General features: G+C 38.1%; 1 protein-coding gene across 1 annotated transcript in view; it reads right to left on the bottom strand.

Annotated features, from left to right (window-relative positions):
• LOC146003619 (NADP-dependent malic enzyme-like) overlaps nt 1-17757 on the bottom strand; it is a 150116-nt gene extending 132359 nt beyond the window's left edge. The window contains exon 1 of the mRNA XM_083141939.1: nt 17689-17757. Within this exon, the coding sequence (XP_082998065.1) occupies nt 17689-17732 (44 nt within the window). The 5' untranslated portion in view covers nt 17733-17757. The remainder of the gene's footprint in view (nt 1-17688) is intronic.
• Between the last annotated feature and the right edge of the window lie 5420 nt (nt 17758-23177).

Genomic DNA, 23177 nt, shown 5'->3' with positions numbered 1-23177 from the left:
TACTGCTTCAAAGACATTGACAAATATTAATGAAATAAATAACTATTTATATGTGTGGCAATTCAGGACATGCTAATTTTACCCCTTTTCCCACTTGAGTTCAATGCAAGGATGTGTAAAAATTTCAATTTTGCTCTTGTATAAATGTTAACTCACAATTAGACATGTTCTTTATTGTATGAATAATTCTAAGTACGCAACATAGAATTATCATGACTTTTTAATGGCGCTCACACTATTTGAACTATTTTGTAATATCTGTCTGTCTGTCTGTCTCTCTCTCTGGTCTACGTCAATGACAGAAATGCAAGCAATATTCTTATTTATTTTTAACCCAATTAAAGGAAAGTGTAAGCATTTAAAAGAAATAAGAAAGCACATTAACACAGTGTCCCACGAGTCTCTCTTGACTAACACTGTCAAATGTGAAGTGATTTTAAGAATAACATTTTCCGCCTGTTTACTTATAACGTTGCACAGATTTGGTAGTTCGCACACGGTTTAATTTTTTCGTGTTATCTTACGCAACATCAAATACATTTCATAAGACTGTTCTGGACACAAGACTTGCATCAGTAAACAAGCATTTTGTCTGTTACAGTATCACAGAAAAGAACATCGTCCTGTAGTGTTCAAGCCTCTAGATATTTCCCATTAATAATGTCTAATCACAATAATAAGTTAGAAGAAATAACTCGTATTTTCACAACTACCAATATTCTTGTTTTTAATCACTTCGAAAATTATTTCTCGAAGATATCGGTTATACTACAAGAAAGCAAATCAAAATTAAAGTAAAAGTTCAACTACACATATACCAAACGACATTTTTAATATTGGAGGGACAGAATACTTAAAAAAAAAATTGTTTCATTCGAAGGTAAAGGCGTGGTGTAGTGGTTCTTCTACCTGATTTAAGGAGCTAAAGCTTGTAGGGTAGTGGCTACCGTTCAGGATTGTCAATCTGATGGTCGTAGGTTCAAACCCTTCCGGTGGCAGAAAATTTTCGTAAGTTTTAGACATATGCCATTGTGTTCATTGTCCACGCCGTGTGAAACGGAATGATTTAGTTTGGAATTAACGATGGGGGGAGGGGAAATATTGAATTACAAAATCTCCATTCCAACGAACCGAGAAGTGGAGAAAAATTGAATAATTCTTATAAATATTAAAAATTACATTCATTTTTTTAGTGGTGTAATCGCAGGTAAAATCAAAGATCTTACATGGAAGATTTTAATTTGCTCTGAACTCAGCCAAAAGGCATTTCGCACCGATCTAATATATTCTCCAGTACATTTCAAAATGTCTTTGAATGTTTCATGTCGATAATTTGACCAATGCATCCATTCTTGACGCTCAGACGATATTTTCTGCAACTACCTCTTCTCTCCAGTTCCTTCTCCTTCTTCTCTCCCCTCTTTCCGTTCTGCTTTTATCTCATATCGCCTTCCCTACTTTTCTCGCATCTTATCTCCATCTCACTCTTCTCCACTTCTCTTATCTCCTTACCTGTCTTAGATTTCCGACTCCAGTGCACTATTCTCTCTTTTTTCGTTCTTCTCTTTTCTCTCCTTTACTCTACTCTCCACTTCCATCTTCTCGTCTCGTCTCCTCCTCTCCTCTCTTCTCCTCTCCTCTCGTTTTCCTCCTCTTTTCTCTTCTTTGTTCTTTTTTCCTCATCTCTCCTCGAATCTTTTTCCATTCTCCTCACTACATCTCCTCTCCTCGTCTATCCTATCTTTCTTCTCTCCTTTACTTTTCCTCTTCTCCTTTCGCTTTCCCTTTCTCCTCTCTTTTGTAACCTTTCGTTTCCTCTCACCTCTTTTCCTTACTGTAGACTCATCAGCTATGAAACACTAGAAAACCATTTTTTTTTCTTTCAGAAAGAATTTTGTCATTTGCGATATGATATAATAGTGATATTTTTAATAATTTTATACAATAATACTTGTTTATATTTCTTTCGCGTATTTTATAAATATCTATTGTCCATGTGGCAACCCTGAAATTGAGCCTAACTCTGCACGCAACCCACCAACGGCTTGTGTAAATTGGGTTGCCTAGTTTAAAATGTCGTTGTCCTAAAACTTTTGAGAGACACTGTACAAAACAGGACGATATATATACACAAAAATGTCTGAAGAAGACCTTGCTAGAAGGTTGAAACGTTACGTGTAGTTTATGTTTTATAATAAAATAAATTTCAGCCTTGGTCAGCATATTGAGTATTTCATATCATGGAAACAAGGCTTAATGGTGTTAGTAAAATGTAAAGGAATACTGTACATACAATCCGATCATTGACTTCTAGCCACATTTAAAACCTTGCATTCTTCTTCTTCTTTTTTTTGCCTGTCCGGATTAAGCGAAGTTCGGCTTATTGTGGTCCGTATTTACGAGGTTTTACTGTAGTTCATGCGTTCATTATTATGTGATAGTCTCCATTCTCGTGATTCTTTATCTCATTTACGTCCAAATATTCTCCCGAGTGCTTTATTTAAGAAAAAAAACCTCTCAAATTATGTTTTTTTAAAGTTAGAGACCAAGTTTCACAGCGTTACAATACTACCGGCATAGGAAAAAAATATAAGAATATTCGGACATTTGCCCATAATGAGGCCTATTGTTAGTTATACTGAATCTGTGTAAAATTATTTTAAAAGGATGTGTGATCAACACACTCACCAAAAACCTAGACTTGTGTTCGAAGAACTGCATCTTGAAATGTCCTTTTTTTACATTATGAAATGTAAAAATGTCCTCTTTTTAAAAAGTATTTTTCATTGTCTTTTTTTTACATTTCATGCAGTTAGTGTACTGACATGCATAGTTATTAACTTTTAGATTCCTTGTTCAATAAAAAGCTTTCAAAGTTAGATGGAATTTTATTGATTGATTGTTTTGGTGTTTTAAGTCAACTTTATGCACAGTAAGGTTAATCAGGACTGGACCTACAGTGGGATACGAACCACTATGTGCCTTCACTGGGTATCGAACAAGGGACCCCTTGATTACAAGGCGACGACGCTACCACTGCGCCATCGGGGAGGCCAGCATGGAATTTTAGTAATGAAGTTTATGTTGTTTGACCTGACATAAAAAATTAAATTTGGATGATAACCATTTAGTCTTTCGATTAAAATGTACACTGATTGGGCATTCTTATTTTACAGCGACTTTAATTGTGCCATTGCAGTTGAGTATTCAATAAATTATTTACATACATAATGACAACGCTCTTGGAAATCGCAAATCTCTTTTTACTTGTATCTTCTTTATAAATATAAATACAGAGTGTCCGAAAAGTCACGCAACCCGGTGTTTACGACCGTATAACGGAATAGCGAAACGGAATGAGAAGAAACTCTTTCTGCCAAGAGAATGCCCTGTATATTGCGAAAATTTAGAGAGACAAACATATGTAAGAACATGCATGTTTTAATAACAAATAAGCAAAGTGTTGCCAATCGTGTGTATTGATGCACTGAACTCACTGAGGTAAATTATTGCAACATTTCACAATACCAACGAACAATTTGGATGGCCATCTATTGAATTTGACAGAAAAAGAACTTTGACGAAGTTTCAAAAATATTGCACAAGGGAATACATGGGCTGTTCCAAAAATCGATGTTTTCACAATATCACGTGTCACTAACAGACTTGTTTCACCTCAGGCTATCACACTAAGGCACTTCTAACGACAAAGGAGAAAGTTAGTTATTCTCAAACATATGCAATAAATTACATACACCTTGCAACCCTGAAATGTGGGTATCCCTACAAATTAAAGCAAATGTTCGAAGTGTCCACCATTTTCTTGGATACATACAGTGGCGTGGCGTGACTTTTTCAAAAGTGTTACCGGCTATCAGTACTACTATTATGCCTGCTAGACGTTATAATTCCCCCCCCCCCCCATCGGTAAAGAAAACATGTCTTCGAGCTAGATATTTGTTCATTTCGTTCTTGTTTTGCAATCAGCACAGTGATTTAGCCACAAACACTCCTAGCAAGAACTACCACTCATGAGACAGTTACCACGAAATTCCAATGAATAGTGGTAGACCCTTGTCAATTCTTCATCTGTCTCTGTTTCTTTGCAATGAGGTGCGAAGGGGAAGAAGAACCACACTTTTCTCGGGTCAGTTTGACGTTTGTGTTGTGAGCACTGTCGTCAGAACTACGCTCCTTTGTGGAAGGGAAGCCAAGCTGTACGTACTATTCTACTGTTGCCAACTTAGTATTTTGGAGCAAGGTTTGTCCAAATCACGAATCACACCAAGGAACCATATTTTCGTCTATTACCTAACTGGTCTCAGTTGTAGTTCAATCCAGCCTTGGCTCCGCAGTCCACCTCTAGTTGCTTCACAGAAATTGTATTCCTATTTTAGGCGGTATTTAGCTCTTTTATGCCAATCCGATGTGACAACACTGGCTGACATATACGCCGACTCCATGGGGCTTCGGGGGCTCGAAACCCCCCAATGTTAATGATGTGGGGGCAGAGCCCCTCAAATAATTTTGCTTAAGAGGATCTAATGTATTATTTTGCTTCTCTTGTAAAGTTTACTCTGAATTGTGCAACATGAACTTAACTTTAAATACACATTTGAAATGTTCTAGACCATCAAATTTGGGGGCCTGAGACCGCTAAACCATCAACTTTTTTTGGGGGGGGGGGCTATGAACGGAGACAGCAAAACACATGACTTATTACTATATACTAAGTATGCAATTATGAGTATTGTTAACATTTTTACTAAAAAGAGTTTCAAAATAACGAGGTGATATGACAATTATACCAGTATGTTGTTTAGTGAATTCTGAACAATTTGAGGTCGTAAACACGACTTTCAGGCAATATTGATATGTACGATATTTAGTTATCCTCGAAATCTCTTCCTCTAGTCCAAAGAATAAGGGGAAAATAATTCAAATGTCTTTTAGTTTATGTAACACTCGCTTGCAGTAAAGTACGCAAGGAAAGTTTATGAAAAGTCTGTATTGCGAAAGCGGGAACGGCTATGATAAAAGGCATTATTGCTAAAGCACGGCGTGCTATGTGTTTATTATTGCAAAATTAAATTTCAAAAGTAAAATATTGTAGCAAAAACAAAAAAAGTAAAACTATTTGCCTGCGATTTGTGTTAGCATTTATGTAAATAATTAAATAAAACTGTTAAATATTGTAAATATTCGCTATTTTTATGGGTACGTCAACACTAAGGTTCTTTGCACCCGTCACGTGCCCTTTCTTTACAAGTCTGTTGCCCTCGCCGGGACTCGAACCCGAGACCTCCGGATCAAAGCGAGTTGAGCCGACCACCCAACACGCTCGGCTACCGAGGCCGGCATAAAACTGTTATGTTGGCCTTTTAATGTAAATACATAGCCTACTTTTAAGTAAAAATTTTAATTGTTATCTAAAAAACAAATGAGCAGACACACGTTTTTCATGTTACATTTCATTTGCATGAGGAATATAATAGCTGCTTAAAAACGGCTATACGAAGACGTAATTTTTATTTTTAAAAAAGTGAGGGAGTGAGTCATTCATTAATGTATTTCAGTGATCAGAGCCCCCCAATAATTTTGACAAGTCGGGGCCCCTGCTGGCTAATCCGGTAGGTCTGAACGGCAACAGGGCCTCTTAGCAGGCATATGAATAACCCCAAAGTCCTTCCCCGCTCTTTCCTTGCATTGGCGTCATCTTCTCCCTTGTTGCCTCTTCGCTTCTGTCGGCTGCAGAAAAAATGTCCTAGGAAATATCTACTCGACGGCAACGTATTTAACAAAGTTGTCATTTTATTGACACAACGTTTTAATTCTTTACATTTTGCTGTTACCTGCGGTAACACCGGCTACATACACGCCACGCCTCTGGATACATATGTTGGTTCGCTTGATCATGTTCTCAGATACCTTCCGGAGGGTTGCAGCACCGATATTATCAATTTCCTGTGTAATGTTTCGTTTCAGCTCCTCCAATGTTCTGGGTCTCGTTTGGTATACTTTCCCCTTTAAGTAACCCACAGAAAAAAATCTGCAGATGTTAAATCGGGCGAGCGACTGGGCCATAAATCCTTGAATATTAGACGATCACAAAAAAAATGGCTCAGCATATGAAGATATTCATTAGATGTATGGAAAGTTTCTCCATCTTTTTGTAGCCAAGTATCACGTTCGTCTCCTTCGCCATTGTTGCCATATTGTCATTCCATTCCTGGACACACTCGCGCAAACATCATTGAAAACAATTGAATAGCGCTCCAGCTCGCGGTTCACACCGTTCGGCAGGGACGGTAATGTGGCAATATAGCACGGCGTAGTGGTTGCTTCTTTTATGCAGTGCATGTTCATTGGCTAGCTAGTAACTAGTGTTGCAAACTGTAATAAAGAAGCACTATTTCTGTCACTGAAGGAGAAAGGCAGTTAAAGTGACGGTGATTTTTGTTGGATTCGAAGCACCATATTTTTATTTCATACTAAGTATTTGACCGTTTGACGTTGTGTGCGTGTATTGCGTGTGTGTGTGTGAAAGTGTGTGTTTGTTAATGAACGTTAAATTCCATAATGCCTCCAGTTCTGTCAAAGTTGAAATCAAAAACCTTTCATAGCCAAGCTCGGAAAATTCACAAATTGTTAATAATTCATAATTTTGGAATTGTTCAAAAGAAATAAATTATATGGCTCCATGAGCATTTCAACTCGTGTTCTTGTAGAAATTGTAAAGAGCAGGCTGTCATTTTTGCTGCTTAATACGATGCATATTGTTTTCTGTGTTAAAATTGCCATGCTTTCATAGGAAAAAAAAAAAAGACGGACAGCTTATCGTCTAGTGGCAGTATATGTACTTGTTATTGTTGTTTGTAAATGTACAACAAAGGCAACCGACTGTCGCCGATCACAGAGAGGCAATAATACTGCGTGAGGAGGAGTGTTGTGGTCCAATTGTCGAGGTTTAACACGTTCGCATGTTATTAGTTCCAGAGGCGTCCTAGGGATGGCCAAACGGATCCGGATCCGAAAAATCCGGATCCGTTCGGATCCGGATCCGGATCCAAAAGTTACGGATCTGGATCCGGATCCGAAAGTTTCGGATCTGGATCCGGATCCGAGAGTTCCGGATCCAAAAGTTACGGATCTGGATCCGGATCCGAAAGTTCCGGATCCGAAAATCCGGATCCGGATCCGAGAGTTTCGTATCTCAATCCCATTATAATATTACCACAACTTAAAAGGTATTATGATCTTCTATTACAAAGAAATTTTTCGTTAGTCCAACAAGAATTTTTTTCAAGTGTTGTTCCTAAAATACTTTGCTACGCATCGGCTAACACACTCGTGCACACATGTCAGAGGTGATTTTGTAAATGCCATTGAAACGAATATGTATTCATTCGAATGTATTGGAAATGAAAACACACATAAATGTGAGACATTCCATTCCAGGATGAAACCTTTAACACATATAACAAGATAGAAATGTTATACAAAAATTATACAATTGTTCTACAGTTACAGTTCTACAAATTAAAATAAAACATTATAATATATGCAGTGTTAAATAATTACAAGGGAGGTTATCTAAGTATCCCCCTCCGATTTCCATGAAACTTGGCAGGTGTATAGTGGGGCCCAAAGGAAGAAATACGTGTTTTTTTGTTTCAGCTAAAAACTGTTTTAGGGGGCAAAATCCCCTCAAATGTCAGGATGAGGACAAATTGAAGTAAGGATCTGACCCCTGTGTCCCCCTCCGATTTTCATGAAACTTGGCAGGTATATAGAGGGGCCCAAAGGAAGAAATACGTGTTTTTTTTGTTTCGGCTAAAGAAAACTGTTTTAGGGGGCAAAACCCGGCTCAAATGTCACGATGAGGACAAATTGACGTGAGGATGATCTGACCCCTGTGTCCCCCTCCGATTCTCATGAAATTTGACAGGTGTATAGAGAGGCCGTATGTCTCCTGTTTCTTCCTATGTCATATTTACGTGGTTTCGGGGTCAGATCCCCACTTCAATTTCTCCTCATCTTGACATTTGAGGGGGGGGGGGGAGAATGAAAACACACATAAATGTGAGACATTCCATTCCAGGATGAAACCTTTAACACATATAACAAGATAGAAATGTTATACAAAAATTATACAATTGTTCTACAGTTACAGTTCTACAAATTAAAATAAAGATCTGGATTTCGGATCCGCCAGGATCCGGATCTGACCATCCCTACTATACACCTGCCACGTTTCATGGAAATCGGAGGGGAACACAGGGGTCAGATCTCCACTTCAATTTGTCCTCATCTTGACATTTGAGAACAATTTTTTTGCCGAAACAAAAAAACACGTATTTCTTCATTTGGGCCCTGCAGGTTTCATGGAAATCGGAGGGGGAGACTTAGACCTCCCTTGTAAGTGTATTAATTAATTACAAATCGCGCACGCGCGCACACACTATATATATATGTGTGTATGTATATTATATATATCGGGTGGGCTGAAAAGTTCGTAGGCTGACTCATAGATGGCGTTACTAGAATTAAATCCATGTGATTTTTACTTAGTACTAACCTTCAAAATATACGTGTATAAATTTCACAGCTGCCGGATAATTAGTTCGTGAGATATAGCATTGTGAGTGAAGCAGCTTTTGTTATTGTGAAAAAATGGATAAAAAAGAATTTCGTGTGTTAATAAAGCATTGCTTTTTGGCGAAAAAAAATACTGTTGAAGCCAAGGCTTGGCTTGATAAACATTATTCGGACTCTGCACCAGGAAAATCAACCGTTGAGAAGTGGTTTGCTAAATTTAAACGAGGCGAAATGAGCATCGAAGACGATGCACGCAGTGGACGCCCCAAGGAGGCTGTTACCGAGGAAAACATCAAAAAAGTCCGCAAAATAATTTTAAATTATCGTAAAGTGAAGTTGATCGAGATAGCTGAGACTTTAAAAATATCAAAGGAACGTGTTGACATATTGTGCATGAATATTTGAACATGCGAAAGCTGTGTGCAAAATGGGTGCCTCGCGTGCTCACAATCGATCAAAAGCAACAACGTTTTGATGATTCGGAGCAATGTTTACCGATATTCAACCGTAATAAACACGAATTTTTCCGTCGATATATTACAATGGATGAAACATGGCTCCATAACTACACTCCAGAGTCCAATCGACAGTCAGCCGAGTGGACTGCACGTGATGAACCGAATCCAAAGCGTGGAAAGACGCAACAGTCGGCTGGCAAGGTTATGGCATCAGTATTCTGGGATGCGCGTGGTATTATATTCATCGATTACCTCAAAAAGGGCCAGACCATCAACAGCGATTATTACATAGCGTTGTTGGAGCGTTTAAAGGATAAAATCACGAAAAAAACGGCCCCATTTGAAGAAGAAAAAAGTGGTTTCATCAAGACAATGCACCGTGTCACAAATCAATGAAAACGATGGCAAAATTATATGAATTAGACTACGAATTGCTTCCCCATCCACCATATTCTCCAGATCTGGCCCCCAGTGACTTTTTCCTGTTTGCAGACCTTAAAAGAATGCTCGCTGGAAAGAAATTTAGCACTGATGAAGAGGTAATCGCCGAAACTGAGGCCTATTTTGAGGCTAAAGAGAAATCGTACTATAAAAAATGGCATCGAAAAATTGTATGACCGCTATAATCGTTGTATCGCCCTCGAAGGCAACTATATTGAATAATAAAATCGAATTTTGTCAAAAAAATATTTTTTACTTTGTTAGCCTACGAACTTTTCAGCCCAACTGTTATATGTATATTAGCAGGTAACAATATGTTATAAGCACATTGTTACTTTCCAAAGAAGCGCATGTGGGATGGCAAAACGGATCCGGATCCGGATCCAAAAGTACCGGATCCGGATCCGGATCCGAAAATTCTGGATCCGGATCCGAAAGTTCCGGATCCGGATCCGGATCTGAAAATTCCGGATCCGCGGATCCGGATCCGAAAAATTTTAGGATCCGGATCCTTAGGATCCGGAACCAACCGGATCCGGATTTCGGATCCGCTAGGATCCGGATCTGGCCATCCCTAGCGTCGACTTGTCAAAATTATTGAGGGTGGGAGTCTCTGATCACTGAAATAAATTAATTAATGACTCACTCCCTCACTTTTTTAAAAATAAAAATTACGTCTTCGTATAGCCGTTTTTAAGCAGCTATTATATTCCTCATGCAAATGAAATGTAACATGAAAAACGTGTGTCTGCTCGTTTGTTTTTTAGATAACAATTAACATTTTTACTTAAAAGTAGGCTATGTATTTACATTAAAATTACAACATAACAGTTTTATGACGGCCTCGGTAGCCGAGCGTGTTGGGTGGTCGTCTCAACTCGCTTTGATCCGGAGGTCTCGGGTTCGAGTCCCGGCGAGGGCATGGGTGTGTTTTAATGTCCACAACAGACTTGTAAAGAAAGGACATGTGACGGGTGCAAAGAACCTTAATGTTGACGTACCCATAAAAATAAAGAATATTTACAATAACAGTTTTATTTAATTATTTACATAAATGCTAACACAAATCGCAGGCAAATAGTTTTACTTTTTGTTTTTGCTACAATATTTTACTTTTGAAATTTAGTTTTGCAATAATAAACACATAGCACGCCGTGCTTTAGAAATAATGCCTTTTATCATAGCCGTTCCCGCTTTCGCAATACAGACTTTTCATAAGCTTTCCTTGCGTACTTTACTGCAAGCGAGTATTGAATAAACTCAAAGACTTTAAATTTATTTTCCCCTTATTCTTTGGACTACAGGAAGAGATTTCGAGGATAACTAAATATCGTACATATCAATATTGCCTAAAAGTCGTGTTTACGACCTCAAATTGTTCAGAATTCACTAAACAACATACTGGTATAATTGTCATATCACCTCGTTATTTTGAAACTCATTTTAGTAAAAATGTTAACAATACTCATAATTACATACTTAGTATATAGTAATAAGTCATGTGTTTTGCTGTCTCCGTTCATAGTCCCCCCCCCCCAAAGTTGATGGTTTAGCGGTCTCAGCCCCCGAAATTTGATGGTCTAGAACATTTCAAATGTGTATTTAAAGTTAAGTTCATGTTGCACAATTCAGAGTAAACTTTACAAGAGAAGCAAAATAATACATTAGATAGATCCTCTTAAGCAAAATTATTTGAGGGACTCTGTCCCCAAATCATTAACATTAGGGGGGCTCGAGCCCCCCCCCCCAAGCCCCATGGGGTCGGCGCCTATGATTAGTTCTCAAAGTAGTGGTAGTGTCGGTCGTGTATTATCTGTCGTTGCAGTTCCGTACATGTGTAGACTGGTTTTGGGAGTGAACAGTTAGGACGCCACCAGTGCATTAATGCAATGGAAAATAATAAAGTGTTTATTTTGTTTGAAATCACTCAAATAGGGAATCACTACGAAGAAGTCTTCTTTGCAGCATTTTTGGTAATTTTACGTATGTGTTAGTCCATATTTTGCGAAATTTTAGTCCAGATGTATGTAGCTACATAAAAAGCCACTTGTTAGTACATATTAATAATCCTAGTCCTGGTATAATGCATGACGTTTAAAACTCAATGTTAGATAGACCTAAATTCTCTAATTTTCCTGTTGTACGTAACAGCTGTGCATCGGCGCACTCCAGCGATTTTTCTATCTGCTCCATTAGCAACACTGCTTCTTGAGTTGTGTCGCGCATCGCACGGCAAAAATATATGTGCTGGGCTCTATCCACTGTTGTCTCAAAGAATAACGGTCCCACAATACGACGTCGCGATATTCCACACCATACACCGATTTTCGGAGAGTGGAAGGGTAGTTCATGCAACTGATGTGGGTTTTCTGTCGCCCAAGGCCTGGAATTTTGGCTGTCGACATACCCATCCAATTGAAACCAGGCTTCGTCGCTAAAAAAAAACTTTTTTCAGTACATTGACACCATTTTGTCGAACGAATGATTGAAACCAATGACAGTAACGCAACCGTGCCGGGAAATCCACCGCTTTCAATTCATGAACAACACGAACTCTATACGGGTAAGATTTCAATTTCCGTATAGCCTTGTCAGCAGTTGACTTGCGTAAGTCCAATTCTGAGGCGAGCTTCCGAGCAGACTTTTGTGGCGACGTCACCATTCTTTGTTCAACACGCTGCAGAACATCAGCTCCTAACACAGAAGGGCGCCCTGAACGTTGCCTGTCATGTACTGACCCAGTTTGGCGAAACATTTGCACAAGACGAAAAATTGACGACTTATCTGGAGAGGGAGTAGTCGGAAACTTGGCACTAAATGCTTCTCTTACGCCAGAATATGACGATGTTCGGATATATTCTTCAACAATAAACACTCTTTCCTGTTTAGAATATGGCATTTTGAAAACACACACACGACGTCAGCATAAGTAGACACAATCTGGAATGCCGTTCGCGGCAAACAGCAACCACCTAAGGCACAGAAAACATAACAATTGATACAAGTTCTTCTGTACCCACATTTCAGGGTTTCAAGGTGTATGTAATTTATTGCATATGTTCGAGAATAACCAACTTTATCCCTTGTCGTTAAAAGTGCCTTAGTGTGATAGCCTGAGGTGAAACAAGTCTGTTAGTGACACGTGACAGCAACAGTGTTGCCAGTGTCCCTCGTAATATTGTGAAAACATCGATATATTGAACAGCCCATGTATTCCCTTGTGCAATGTTTTTGAAACTTCGTCAAAGTTCTTTTTCTGTCAAATTCAATAGATGGCCATCCAAATTGTTCGTTGGTATTGTGAAATGTTGCAATAATTTACCTCAGTGAGTTCAGTGCATCAATACACACGATTTGAAAAAAAAAAAAAAAAAAAAAAAAAAAAAAAAAAAAAAATGTGCCTTTGGTAACACTTCGCTTATTTGTTATGTTTGTTATGTTCGCTTGTTTGCATGTTCTTACATATGTTTGTCTCTCTAAATTTTCCCAATATACAGGGCATTCTCTTGGCAGAAAGCGTTTCTTCTCATTCCGTTACGCTATTCCGTTATACGGTCGTAAACACCGGGTTGCGTGACTTTTCGGACACTCGTTATAAATCTTTCTTCATCTTTACTCCCTCTCTCGTTGATTAATTCTTCTTCAATGTTGTCTCTACTCTTTCCTGTCATTCTCCTTTCACTCTCTAACTTCTTTAATTTATCTTAGTTTCTAGTTTCCACTTTTCTCTCCTTTATTCCCTATTCTCTCTTTCACTCTCTCTCACCCACTCTCGCGTCTCTTTTATTCTCCCTCTCCATTTCCTTTTCTTTACATCTCTTTCCTCTTTTATTTTCATTTCTCTTCGTTAAACAGTTTTGTTCTGATGACGCAAATATACAACTTACGGAGCACTGAAACGCGGCAAACCACACACGACAGATCAAAAGCATTCCCCGCACGTGGGCGTCAATGAAGCAGCTTTCTGATCGAAGTGACACGCGACAAATGTCGCTTAAGAACGAACCATTCAAAACCAACATTTCACACCGTCTAGTTGTTAAGGTAAATCTGAACTGGACGTACAGTGGGTATCGAACTCGGAACCCCTTGATTAGAAGACTACGATGTTACCACTATGCCAATGGGGAGGCCAATTTCATACCTCAGTGGCTTGACACTTCTGTCATATGGCTTCGGTGTGAAATCTCCCTAAGAAAACGGCGCAGTTCGAGCGACAAACGATTTCGAAGGGACACAGGTCGCTTCGGTACGAAAGTTCACTAGTCCCCCTCTTCACATCGTGTCCACAAAGTGGACAGTCTGGGACCCCTTTAGCGAGCATACGCTGATTCTATGGTAAGACATGTTCTTTACACCAGGCAGTGGAAATTTTCTGCTGAAGCTCATGGTTTCACATTTAAATTAAATTTAAACAAACACAATTCTCTTTATTTATTATGATTTATAGCGATCAGCAACATTGATCGAAAGAGAAACCCATTCTTCACATTCCACCGTTCAATGCCAAGCGCACTTTCCCTGCCCCTGTGCTATAATATTAGGCTATCGCTTTCCTCCGTCAAAATAACACCTACGTAAAAGCAGGCGGTGTTCTTCACGGCCTGAATCGCTCACCTGAAAGCCCACGTGACCTCAAAACAGCGGAAAAGTACTTTTGTCTTCCCCTCTGCTTCGTCATTTCGATACTCTTCGAGCCAATTTCATTTCGGGGATAAGTTTTGTTAGAGGTGCGAATTAATGTTTATTTTCAGGCTTCAAACAACACGACTGAATTGAATGCATTTCAATATGTCCTTAACACCCTGTGCGAATTAAGCTTTCTGCTTCAGGGGGGATGCACATTCATTTATTTAAGATTTATTTTGGAAAAAGGTTTTTTGGATATGCACATTTGTATATACGTATGTTACCAAAGTAAACTACTGCATTTCTAAGCACCTGAAACATTGGTTCCAACATCGGTCATTAAATCTTATAACATTTAAACGTAATTTAGAAACATTTAGAATATTTTCATTCTAAGAAAACCCTCGTACACAAAAAGAGCTATCCAACTAGTAACACTAAAAACTTAACCAAATTCCTATTGGCAAGATCAAACGTAACGCCCACCTAAAGTACCTACAAGTTTCTTGTGAACGCTTTAATACATGAATGGCTTATTTGCAGAAAGGGACCTGAGTCACGTTTGCACAATTCTGAGAAAAACATGAAAAATTGTATAATATTGATGGTGTAAGAAAGAAATGTGCCGTTGTTGGCTCAAATATTCAGCATAATGAATAGTTAATTTTGCAACCCTCAATGCGCCCTTCTGCAGTATGCTGCTAGAGACAGTGGAGATGAAAAGGTTGTGACTCCGGTACCTTTCTGCAATAAAAGTGAAAACTGTGAGAAATAAGACGAAAAATATCCTACAAACGCCCGTTTGTCGTTGCCACATAAGCTAGGTTAGGTTAGGTTATGTTATATATGCCACAGAAAATTATAGATTCAGCAATAAATGACAGTGTACTGCACTTTCTGGACTTTATTGTCGGTACGAGCTCATACATGCATGTGTTATTCTACATCTGAGTCTGTTTCATTGGCGCGTGTAGTAGGCCACTGATGAATATCTTCATAAAATCCTTTGACGTCGTCTGTACATACGACAAGGCAGTTCGTATGTCCTTCAATTTAGTAAGGTTGATCGTCATATGTGCAACTGGGAACGTACGTGGCGTAGGAATTACAATTCTTGCACCTTTGGACAGATAGAAGGTGTAAGACGTCAAAGCTTTTATGAATTTGGAAACCTTGACAGTACCCTTATGTTCAACACAGTATTCAAAGTAATGATACTTGGAAATCTGAAAATACTGCCTATTCTTGTAGGAACACATGGTAGTGCCACATTTTTTTTTGTAGACACGAGGTCACCACGTTGCGAAACCAATAATGTTACTGTTGTCAATATGTTTGACAGTTTTTTTACCGCCCCGAGCTGCATTATAGATTAGCATACACAGTTCGTACAACATATAAATACGGCTAAGTTTATTGCAGAAAAGGACCCGAGTCAGTGACTCAGGTACCTTTCTGCATTAAAGTACACTTTTCACTGTGCATTTTCTTGACTATAGCCTCGTGTGACTGACGTCCTTTCTGCACTAAAAGATGTGTCTGTAACTAGGAAAATCAAAAATACCATTAACTCCGATACCTCAAAAATGTGACTCAGGTCCCTTTCTGCAATAAGCCATTCACATGTAAACTACCAGCACTATGCCATGGAAACTTAAGTGGAGAACAGCCTTCTGTTGTCTCGGCTCGGTGAGGTTGGTCCGTTACAGAATGGCGTCCTTCGTTATTCCACAAGGCTGCATATTTTTCGCCAGGGAAATCTTTGATGACTGAACCACTTATGGACACGAATGATTTTTCGATTGTGCTTATTTCATAATTATGCTTTCAAATCCATTTTCTCTGAGGGGGATAAGAAAATCCCTGACAGGGATAAAAATAATTTTATTTTGCCCGGGATATTATTTTATGAGGGATATACCCGGCCGTTAATTCGCATACTGCCTTAACATGTAGGTAGTATCCAGTATTCGAATTGAAGTTTATCTACATGTATAAAAAAATCAGAATGATGCATACGGTAGGAGAGAGAGAGAGAGAGAGAGAGAGAGAGAGAGAGAGAGAGAGAGAGAGAGAGAGAGAGAGAGAGAGAGAGAGAGAGAGAGAGAGAGAGAGCAGTGAAGACGCCAAATTTTCTGTTGTGGGAGGAGTACTGGACCCCTTGATTACAAGGCAATGACGTTACCACTACGTTATCCGGAATGGTTTATTGTTCAATAATAGGAAGTTTATAGTAAAAGCAAATTATACAAATTCATGATATAGCAATAACTGAAAATTAGGCTGTAAAAGGGAGAGTCAAAGGTATAGAGAGATATGTAAAGAAATAAATGTAGAAATAAAGATAAGCAGGCGAAGAAAGAAGACAGATAGAGTTTGAGTTTAATTGTTTCAAGTCCCCTTTATGCACGCATGGGCTAATCGGGACCAAACCTACAGTTTAAAGTGGGATACGAACCATTATGAGCCTCAACCGGGTAACGATCCCAGGACTCCTTGATTACAAGGCGACGGCGTTATCATTACTACGCCATCGGGGAGGCACAAGAAAGAAGAGACAGAAAGTTAAAAGTAGATAGATCAGGATCAGAAAGAGAGAGAGAAAAAAAAAGGAGAAAAGAAGATTTAAATTAGAGAAATGGAGAAAGAGAAACAGAACAAGAAAAAGAAGGAGAGGAAAAGAAAAGGCTGGCAGAAAAAAGAGAGAGAGAGAAAGAGAGAGAGAGAGAGAGAGAGAGAGAGAGAGAGAGAGAGAGAGAGAGAGAGATTATCAAAAAGCCCACGTGAAAATATTCCGACTAGAAAATACTAAATTCAACCAGCACAAAGACGTATCAAATACTACATTAGCACATTATGTTTTATCTATGTCATCCGAGTAAACAATTGATTTCACTTAAGATATCGCTGTGTCTGGAGGTATACCAGCTAGACATGAAGTATGGCCAGAAGTTACTCCCGATTACGAAGAATGGTCACATGACTACATCCAACTTGACACAGTGAAAAACAATGCAGAATCTTTGAAAAGTCAATTCCTTGATGTTCCGCTGAACTTTTCAAAATGTCTCTTGTTTTGAGATAGTACGTACCATATTTAAATTCTGAAAACAATATCTACATCTGGTTAGAAGGGATTTGTCATGTGGTTTGCTTGCGCTTTTGTCTAGATATCTATGGCAGAAAACAGAATTATGACGATGCAAAACTATTAGAGATATCTAGACAACAGCGAAGGAAAACAACACGAAGATTCACTTGCATGTTCTAGAAGGAATTATAGTTCAGAATTTTGGGTATCGTAGCAAATTTTGGTAACTAAATTCTCGAAAATGATTTTGTTTTGACAGACCAAAGGACCAGCCACCCAAATAGCAGTTAAAAGGCCAGCACATGCACAACACAGACACCAAAACCCCCGAGCACCACACAGGCGGATACCGTATCTGCCAAGAACGGGACTGGATTTCATTCAACGACGCGTGTCAAAGACACCACTTCGGAAGCAAGACACCAAGAAACGCAATAATTAACATGTTAATTAGCTAAAAGCAACCCTTACCTGCTTCTCTGCTCGCCTCCCGCCACGACCACCGTATTTCCCATGATCACCTGCTCATTTGAAGAAACACAAAACACCGACGCGCTTCGCCAACCTCAACTGTCTACCTTTCTCAATTCCAACTCGATATACACGACCTCTCTACCGGAACTGAACCTAATTTCCCTTGTCTCCTCCTTTCTTTTACCAAGAAACACGCACTTACACATTTTATATCTATTCAAATAACTTTACAATGTACTTAACAGCAATCGTACTTAGTTCTCAAGAATAGTTTATAAAGGTATTATGCTTATGACAGCGCCATCTATTAGGTAGCATTAAACGTCGATGAAATAGCTACACATTACACGGCAACTTGAGCATGAAGATTGCTTACGAGTCGACATACACTTACTTGAAGTTCTTTTAACCAGAACACAAAATTAAGTTCGCGAATGTGGACAGTTCAATCAAGTTTAATTTGAAACATAAGCAATTGAGGCTTTAAAATACTGATAAAGCTACATTTCCCAATATTCTCCAGTGAAAACATAAAATATTAAAAAAAAAAAAAATGAAAGTTTGGGAATGTGCATGTTGTTGCTATATAGTTGTGAAAAATGATTTCATGTTAATTAAACCATATCCATATCCAAGAGAAAGAATAGCAGAAGATGAAAAAGAAGAAGAAAGAGATATATACTGTCTGGCTGCCTTAGGCGAGACCATGGACGGAAGTGCGCATGCGCCAACTGGACGTGTTCATTGGCAAAATAGGGGTGACGTCACTCTGGTCAGGAAGCGGGATCCGTGAAAATGGTCAGCCGTGGAAACAACAATGAAGTTTCAAACGTAGTAACATCGTCGCCCAAATACGTAGAGATGTTTACGAATTATGAAAGGGTACAGAATGAAAAAAATAACCATCCATATACTACTATATAAGAAACAGAATATATCAGGAAAGTATTATTTACGTCACATTAGTAGATAAACTTGTTTGTAAACCAGTAATTTTATTTTGGATCATTCAATTAAATTGATCTCCTTAGTAAGTTTTATAATTAGCACAAATGTACACAGCAGTAATCAGGATAGTATTCACTAATAATAGTATTTTTATACATAGTATTATAAATATAATAAAGAAAATGTAGTAACTGAATGGTTTGTGGCATTGTGTAATATATCGAGGGCGTTTTGTAGAATGTGCAACAGGGACCAAAGCGTCATAGTTTTCATTGTTCTACTTCGAAACGGTTTGTTACGAATTGTAAGAGGCATCACAAACACAACACAGCAAGCAGTAATAAACACAAGCGAACCCATGCAAGCAAAATGCCACAGGGTGGTTTGGTGAGTGTTCTACCTGCTTCCCCTCTCGCGTTTGGAATCGTACTTTCCAGCTAGTTTCGTTTCCCTTGGCCGGACTGTACTGAATACTGAAATGAAGAAGTGATATAAAAAGAAAGAGGAAAGAAAAGTTACAGGGAAGCAAAAATAGATAGAAAAGAGAAATAGAGAGAGAGAAGGGAAAGACAGAACAAGAAAAACGGTAGAAGGAAGGGAGAAATAGAGAAGCAGGAATACAAACAAACACCCAGAGAAGGCGAGACTGATAGAGAGAGAGAGAGAGAGAGAGAGAGAGAGAGAGAGAGAGAGAGAGAGAGAGAGAGAGAGAGAAATTCCTTAGATCACGCAATGACCATGTGAATATAAAAATTCACTTTGAAGTTATGGTCCACCCAGAACTTCGACAGCGATCCAGCGGTCCACTTGAAAGAAATTCTGGGGACCGAGAAACTGCAAAGTCGTCTTGTCTCGACACCATCCTTGTACGCCACGGATTCATATCAGTACGATATGCTATTGTTTTTACAAAAGGAAATAAACATCCGTCTGACATAGATTCAGATAATGAAATTATAATTTACTTTTTAGCACAACTGTTTTGCATATCACGAACATTTAATTTAGTATTGAATAAACGGTAGGGATGAAATATTGAACAGTAAATATTAATGCTTGCCTTTGTTTTACTGGTAGAAAAGTGTCATTTATACACTTTATAAATTAAATATTAAATAATAATGAGAAGCATTTTAACATCTATTTTATATCCCTGCTAGATTTCACGTTTGATCGATGTGAAAGCTACCTTGGAAAATTAAATTACGACTTACTGTTCTATCACAGTGATGACGCCAGAAGGAGACAGGGGCAAGAACCCCGGTTGATCAGTCCGACCACCCTATCACACCAAACAAGAAGAGATAGATAAATAAATGCTGTAATGTTTAAATGGTAATATGTATGGCATTCAGGGGTACATGAAATGCGATTGCTCCCTCAGAAAATATTTCCAACCCCGACTATATTTTCTAGCTTCGCCACTGTTTCAAATAAATAACTTTGACAGCAATTCTAATAATATATTTCATTGTGATTATTTCGAATTAAAACAAGTGTGGAGAGTTCTATTGTCAAATACCTAGGCGCAAGGGCGCCGACTTTCCAAAATTTCTGTGGGTGCATTTCAATGGCGGTTAGATCTGTAATTATCAAGTATTGTATACTTTAAACAACTTACATGCACAATAATTGCAAGAGGCAATGATATTATCAACACGTTACTAAAAGAAAATACCACATTCATACAAATTAAAATGAAAAAATCTTCATAAATGCAAATAATTTTAATTGTATTGCAGAAAGAACTATGCAAGGATTTTGTTGTGAACAGAAACTTCAAAATGACTAACTTTATGTACCAAATAATAATAATGATAATCATGACATGTTAACTTTCAATATAAAACACATTCCTTCTTACGTCATTTGCACTTATGAATTTGTTTGCAATTTTGGTAATGTCAATATACTTCCATTGTTATTGTGGGGACTGCCTTTGACTTGGCCAGAAACAGGCAAGGAAGGGGGGAATGTGTTGCTTGGTTGCCTTTGCACAAACACATTTGAAACAATTATGTTTTAGAGGTTAGAAATTTTAACTTCCATCTCAATGTTTCAATTGCTTATTATTTTTTGATAATGGCAAGTGAGAAATATTTACTTTATTTTGTTTTTATCAAACTAAAAATCTTGTGGGTGCGGCGCACCCACAAGATTATTTATGTGGGTGCTCGAGCCCCGGAGCACCCACGTAGTCGGCGCGCATGCCTAGGCGTAACTTTGAAATGTGAAAACGAGTCACTATTTAATTATGCAAACCCAGTGTGATAATTGAAAAATTTCCAGTAGGGAATTAAAGTAACTACACTTTGCGCATGGGCACATTATATAAAATATATATATATCTTTGTTCCCGAAATGTAACAAATTAGCAACTAAAGGGGTTATGCAACCCTGACAAATCACATCTGATCCATAGTAGAATTAATGAAAACTTCCACCTATTGCGGTTTTAAAAAAATCAATACAATTTAAGCTGATAAACATTTGACTTACCTTCAGTAAATCTTATTAAAGGTAATTTTATGCTTCTTGCCTTTCCCTAATAACTATTATAGCAGGAAAATGTAACAACTCATAGAAAATACTTGATACGTTGCTCGTGCTCCCTGGAGCGCAAGTTGAAACAAGTCGCCAGTTCAGTCTTCTCAAAAAGAAGATAGTGCTGCCATCTAGAAGTTCTCGTTGTAACTAGCTGAGCTCTACTTCCACCGGCATAAGACACAATACGTAAAGAAAACACATTACTTATCAAATTATTTATTGTTCTCATTTTTTTACTTATACTTAAATTGGCATCCCAGTTTGACAGGTTGTAAATATGAACATTACATTAGTTTAGGTTGATGTTGTGCGAGTGCAAATTGTGTATAAATAGGTGAGAGAAAGACAATCTGTTGTTTTTGGAAATATATCATTGAATAATCTCGCCTCTTAGACAACTGAAATCGCACAACTGGCAGACAACTATCTTCTTCAACAACGTGTTTTCCTCTCATGAAAACTAGAAACATCACAAAAATAGTCATAAATTCACGATATTATTATTATTATTATTTGAGTCCTGAAGAGGTTTAACAGAGGAACAATTAAAATAGAACAATTCGAAGTGTAAACAAAACACAGTCGTTATGTCTGTTTCTCGCGAAACTTTTTTTTTTCAACAAACATGCTCTCTTTCGCTGATGTGGAATGCAACATTATTATTAATTGTTCAATCTGGAATTTAAAACACGAACTCCTACTAATGGAATTACATGTGATATCTTACTTCCCGTACAGAATATTGTTTCCAAGTTTGGATATTTCAAAAATCAATTTACTTAGCTTGTGGCACAGTACTCAAATTAACATTGCTTTCATATGGCTGTTTTAAGCATCCATTCTTTATCGTTTGGACCTTATTGAAGCCATATTTTGACATTTTGTATTATCGTCCTCTACGGGTGTATAAGGGAAACGAAGCTATTAATACCACCCTTCTCGTCAGGCCCTAGTGAGTTATATTTTTACGTTTCAAATATCTAATTTCTTTCCATTTCGTGGCCCTTTTCAAAGGCAATTTTACCCATTGAAGGCCCTTTGCAGATGGAGGTTCAGGGCTGTAACTCCCCAAGCTCCCCTAAATCCGGGCTGTTTCCCGTATTTGTAAATTCGTCCAAATGTACATTCCAAAGCAATATCTGAAATTCAGTGGCAGCGATTGGGGGGGGGGGGGGGGGTTGTGAGGTGTGGGAGGCAGTTGTCCCCACTCTTTGCCACTTTTGCCCCAGCACCATGCTAAACCTTATCTAACCCCCCCCCCCCATAGTTTTGGCACCTTGCCCCCTCAATTTTGGAACCGAATCGCCGCCACTGCTGAGAACCATAGGTACATATTGCACATTGAAGTGTATGTTTGGAAGCTCAAAATATAAGCAAGAAGTTTGTGGGAGAGTACCCGGACACAAGTAAAATTTCTCTCCCAGCATTTCACAGATCAAACCAAAAATAACAACTTATTGCATGGAATTATACATCTTTAGGTGTTTAATTATATATTTACGTACTCGGATTAATCTTTGCATATTTGTTGATGCTGACTTTTGTGAAGTTGAAAATTATCTCAATAGACGATGCTTTTAAAATACAGAATGTAAGACTTCATGGCCTAGCGACTGATGCTTCTCCCATACGAGTAGAGTATATTTTCTCCAGATTTCTTAACCATTTTAGAAACATAATATTCATTCCTCTAAATTGCAGGCAGATGACCGTGCAAAGTAAACCCAACACTGCAAACAAGAAGTTCTAAAAGCATTTGAATTGAAAATATTGAGGAAGATATGTTTAGGAATTAGAGAATGCAATGAACACAGAAAATAAATGCATTGACATTATTGAAAATGACATTATAGAAAATGGTTATGTATATAAACAGAAGAGGACCGAAGAGAACCAAATGCCTAAAAGAATATTGTGGAGAAATCTATTTTAAGAAAGAAAGGAAGATGAAGACTGATGGATGATGTTGCTGAGGAATAGAGGAGGCTGGT

This window comes from Lepisma saccharinum, chromosome 20, assembly GCF_977018435.1.
Source record: "Lepisma saccharinum chromosome 20, izLepSacc3.1, whole genome shotgun sequence".
Classification (NCBI taxonomy): Eukaryota; Metazoa; Arthropoda; class Insecta; order Zygentoma; family Lepismatidae; genus Lepisma; species Lepisma saccharinum.
This window is presented reverse-complemented; position numbering and strand designations above follow the sequence as displayed.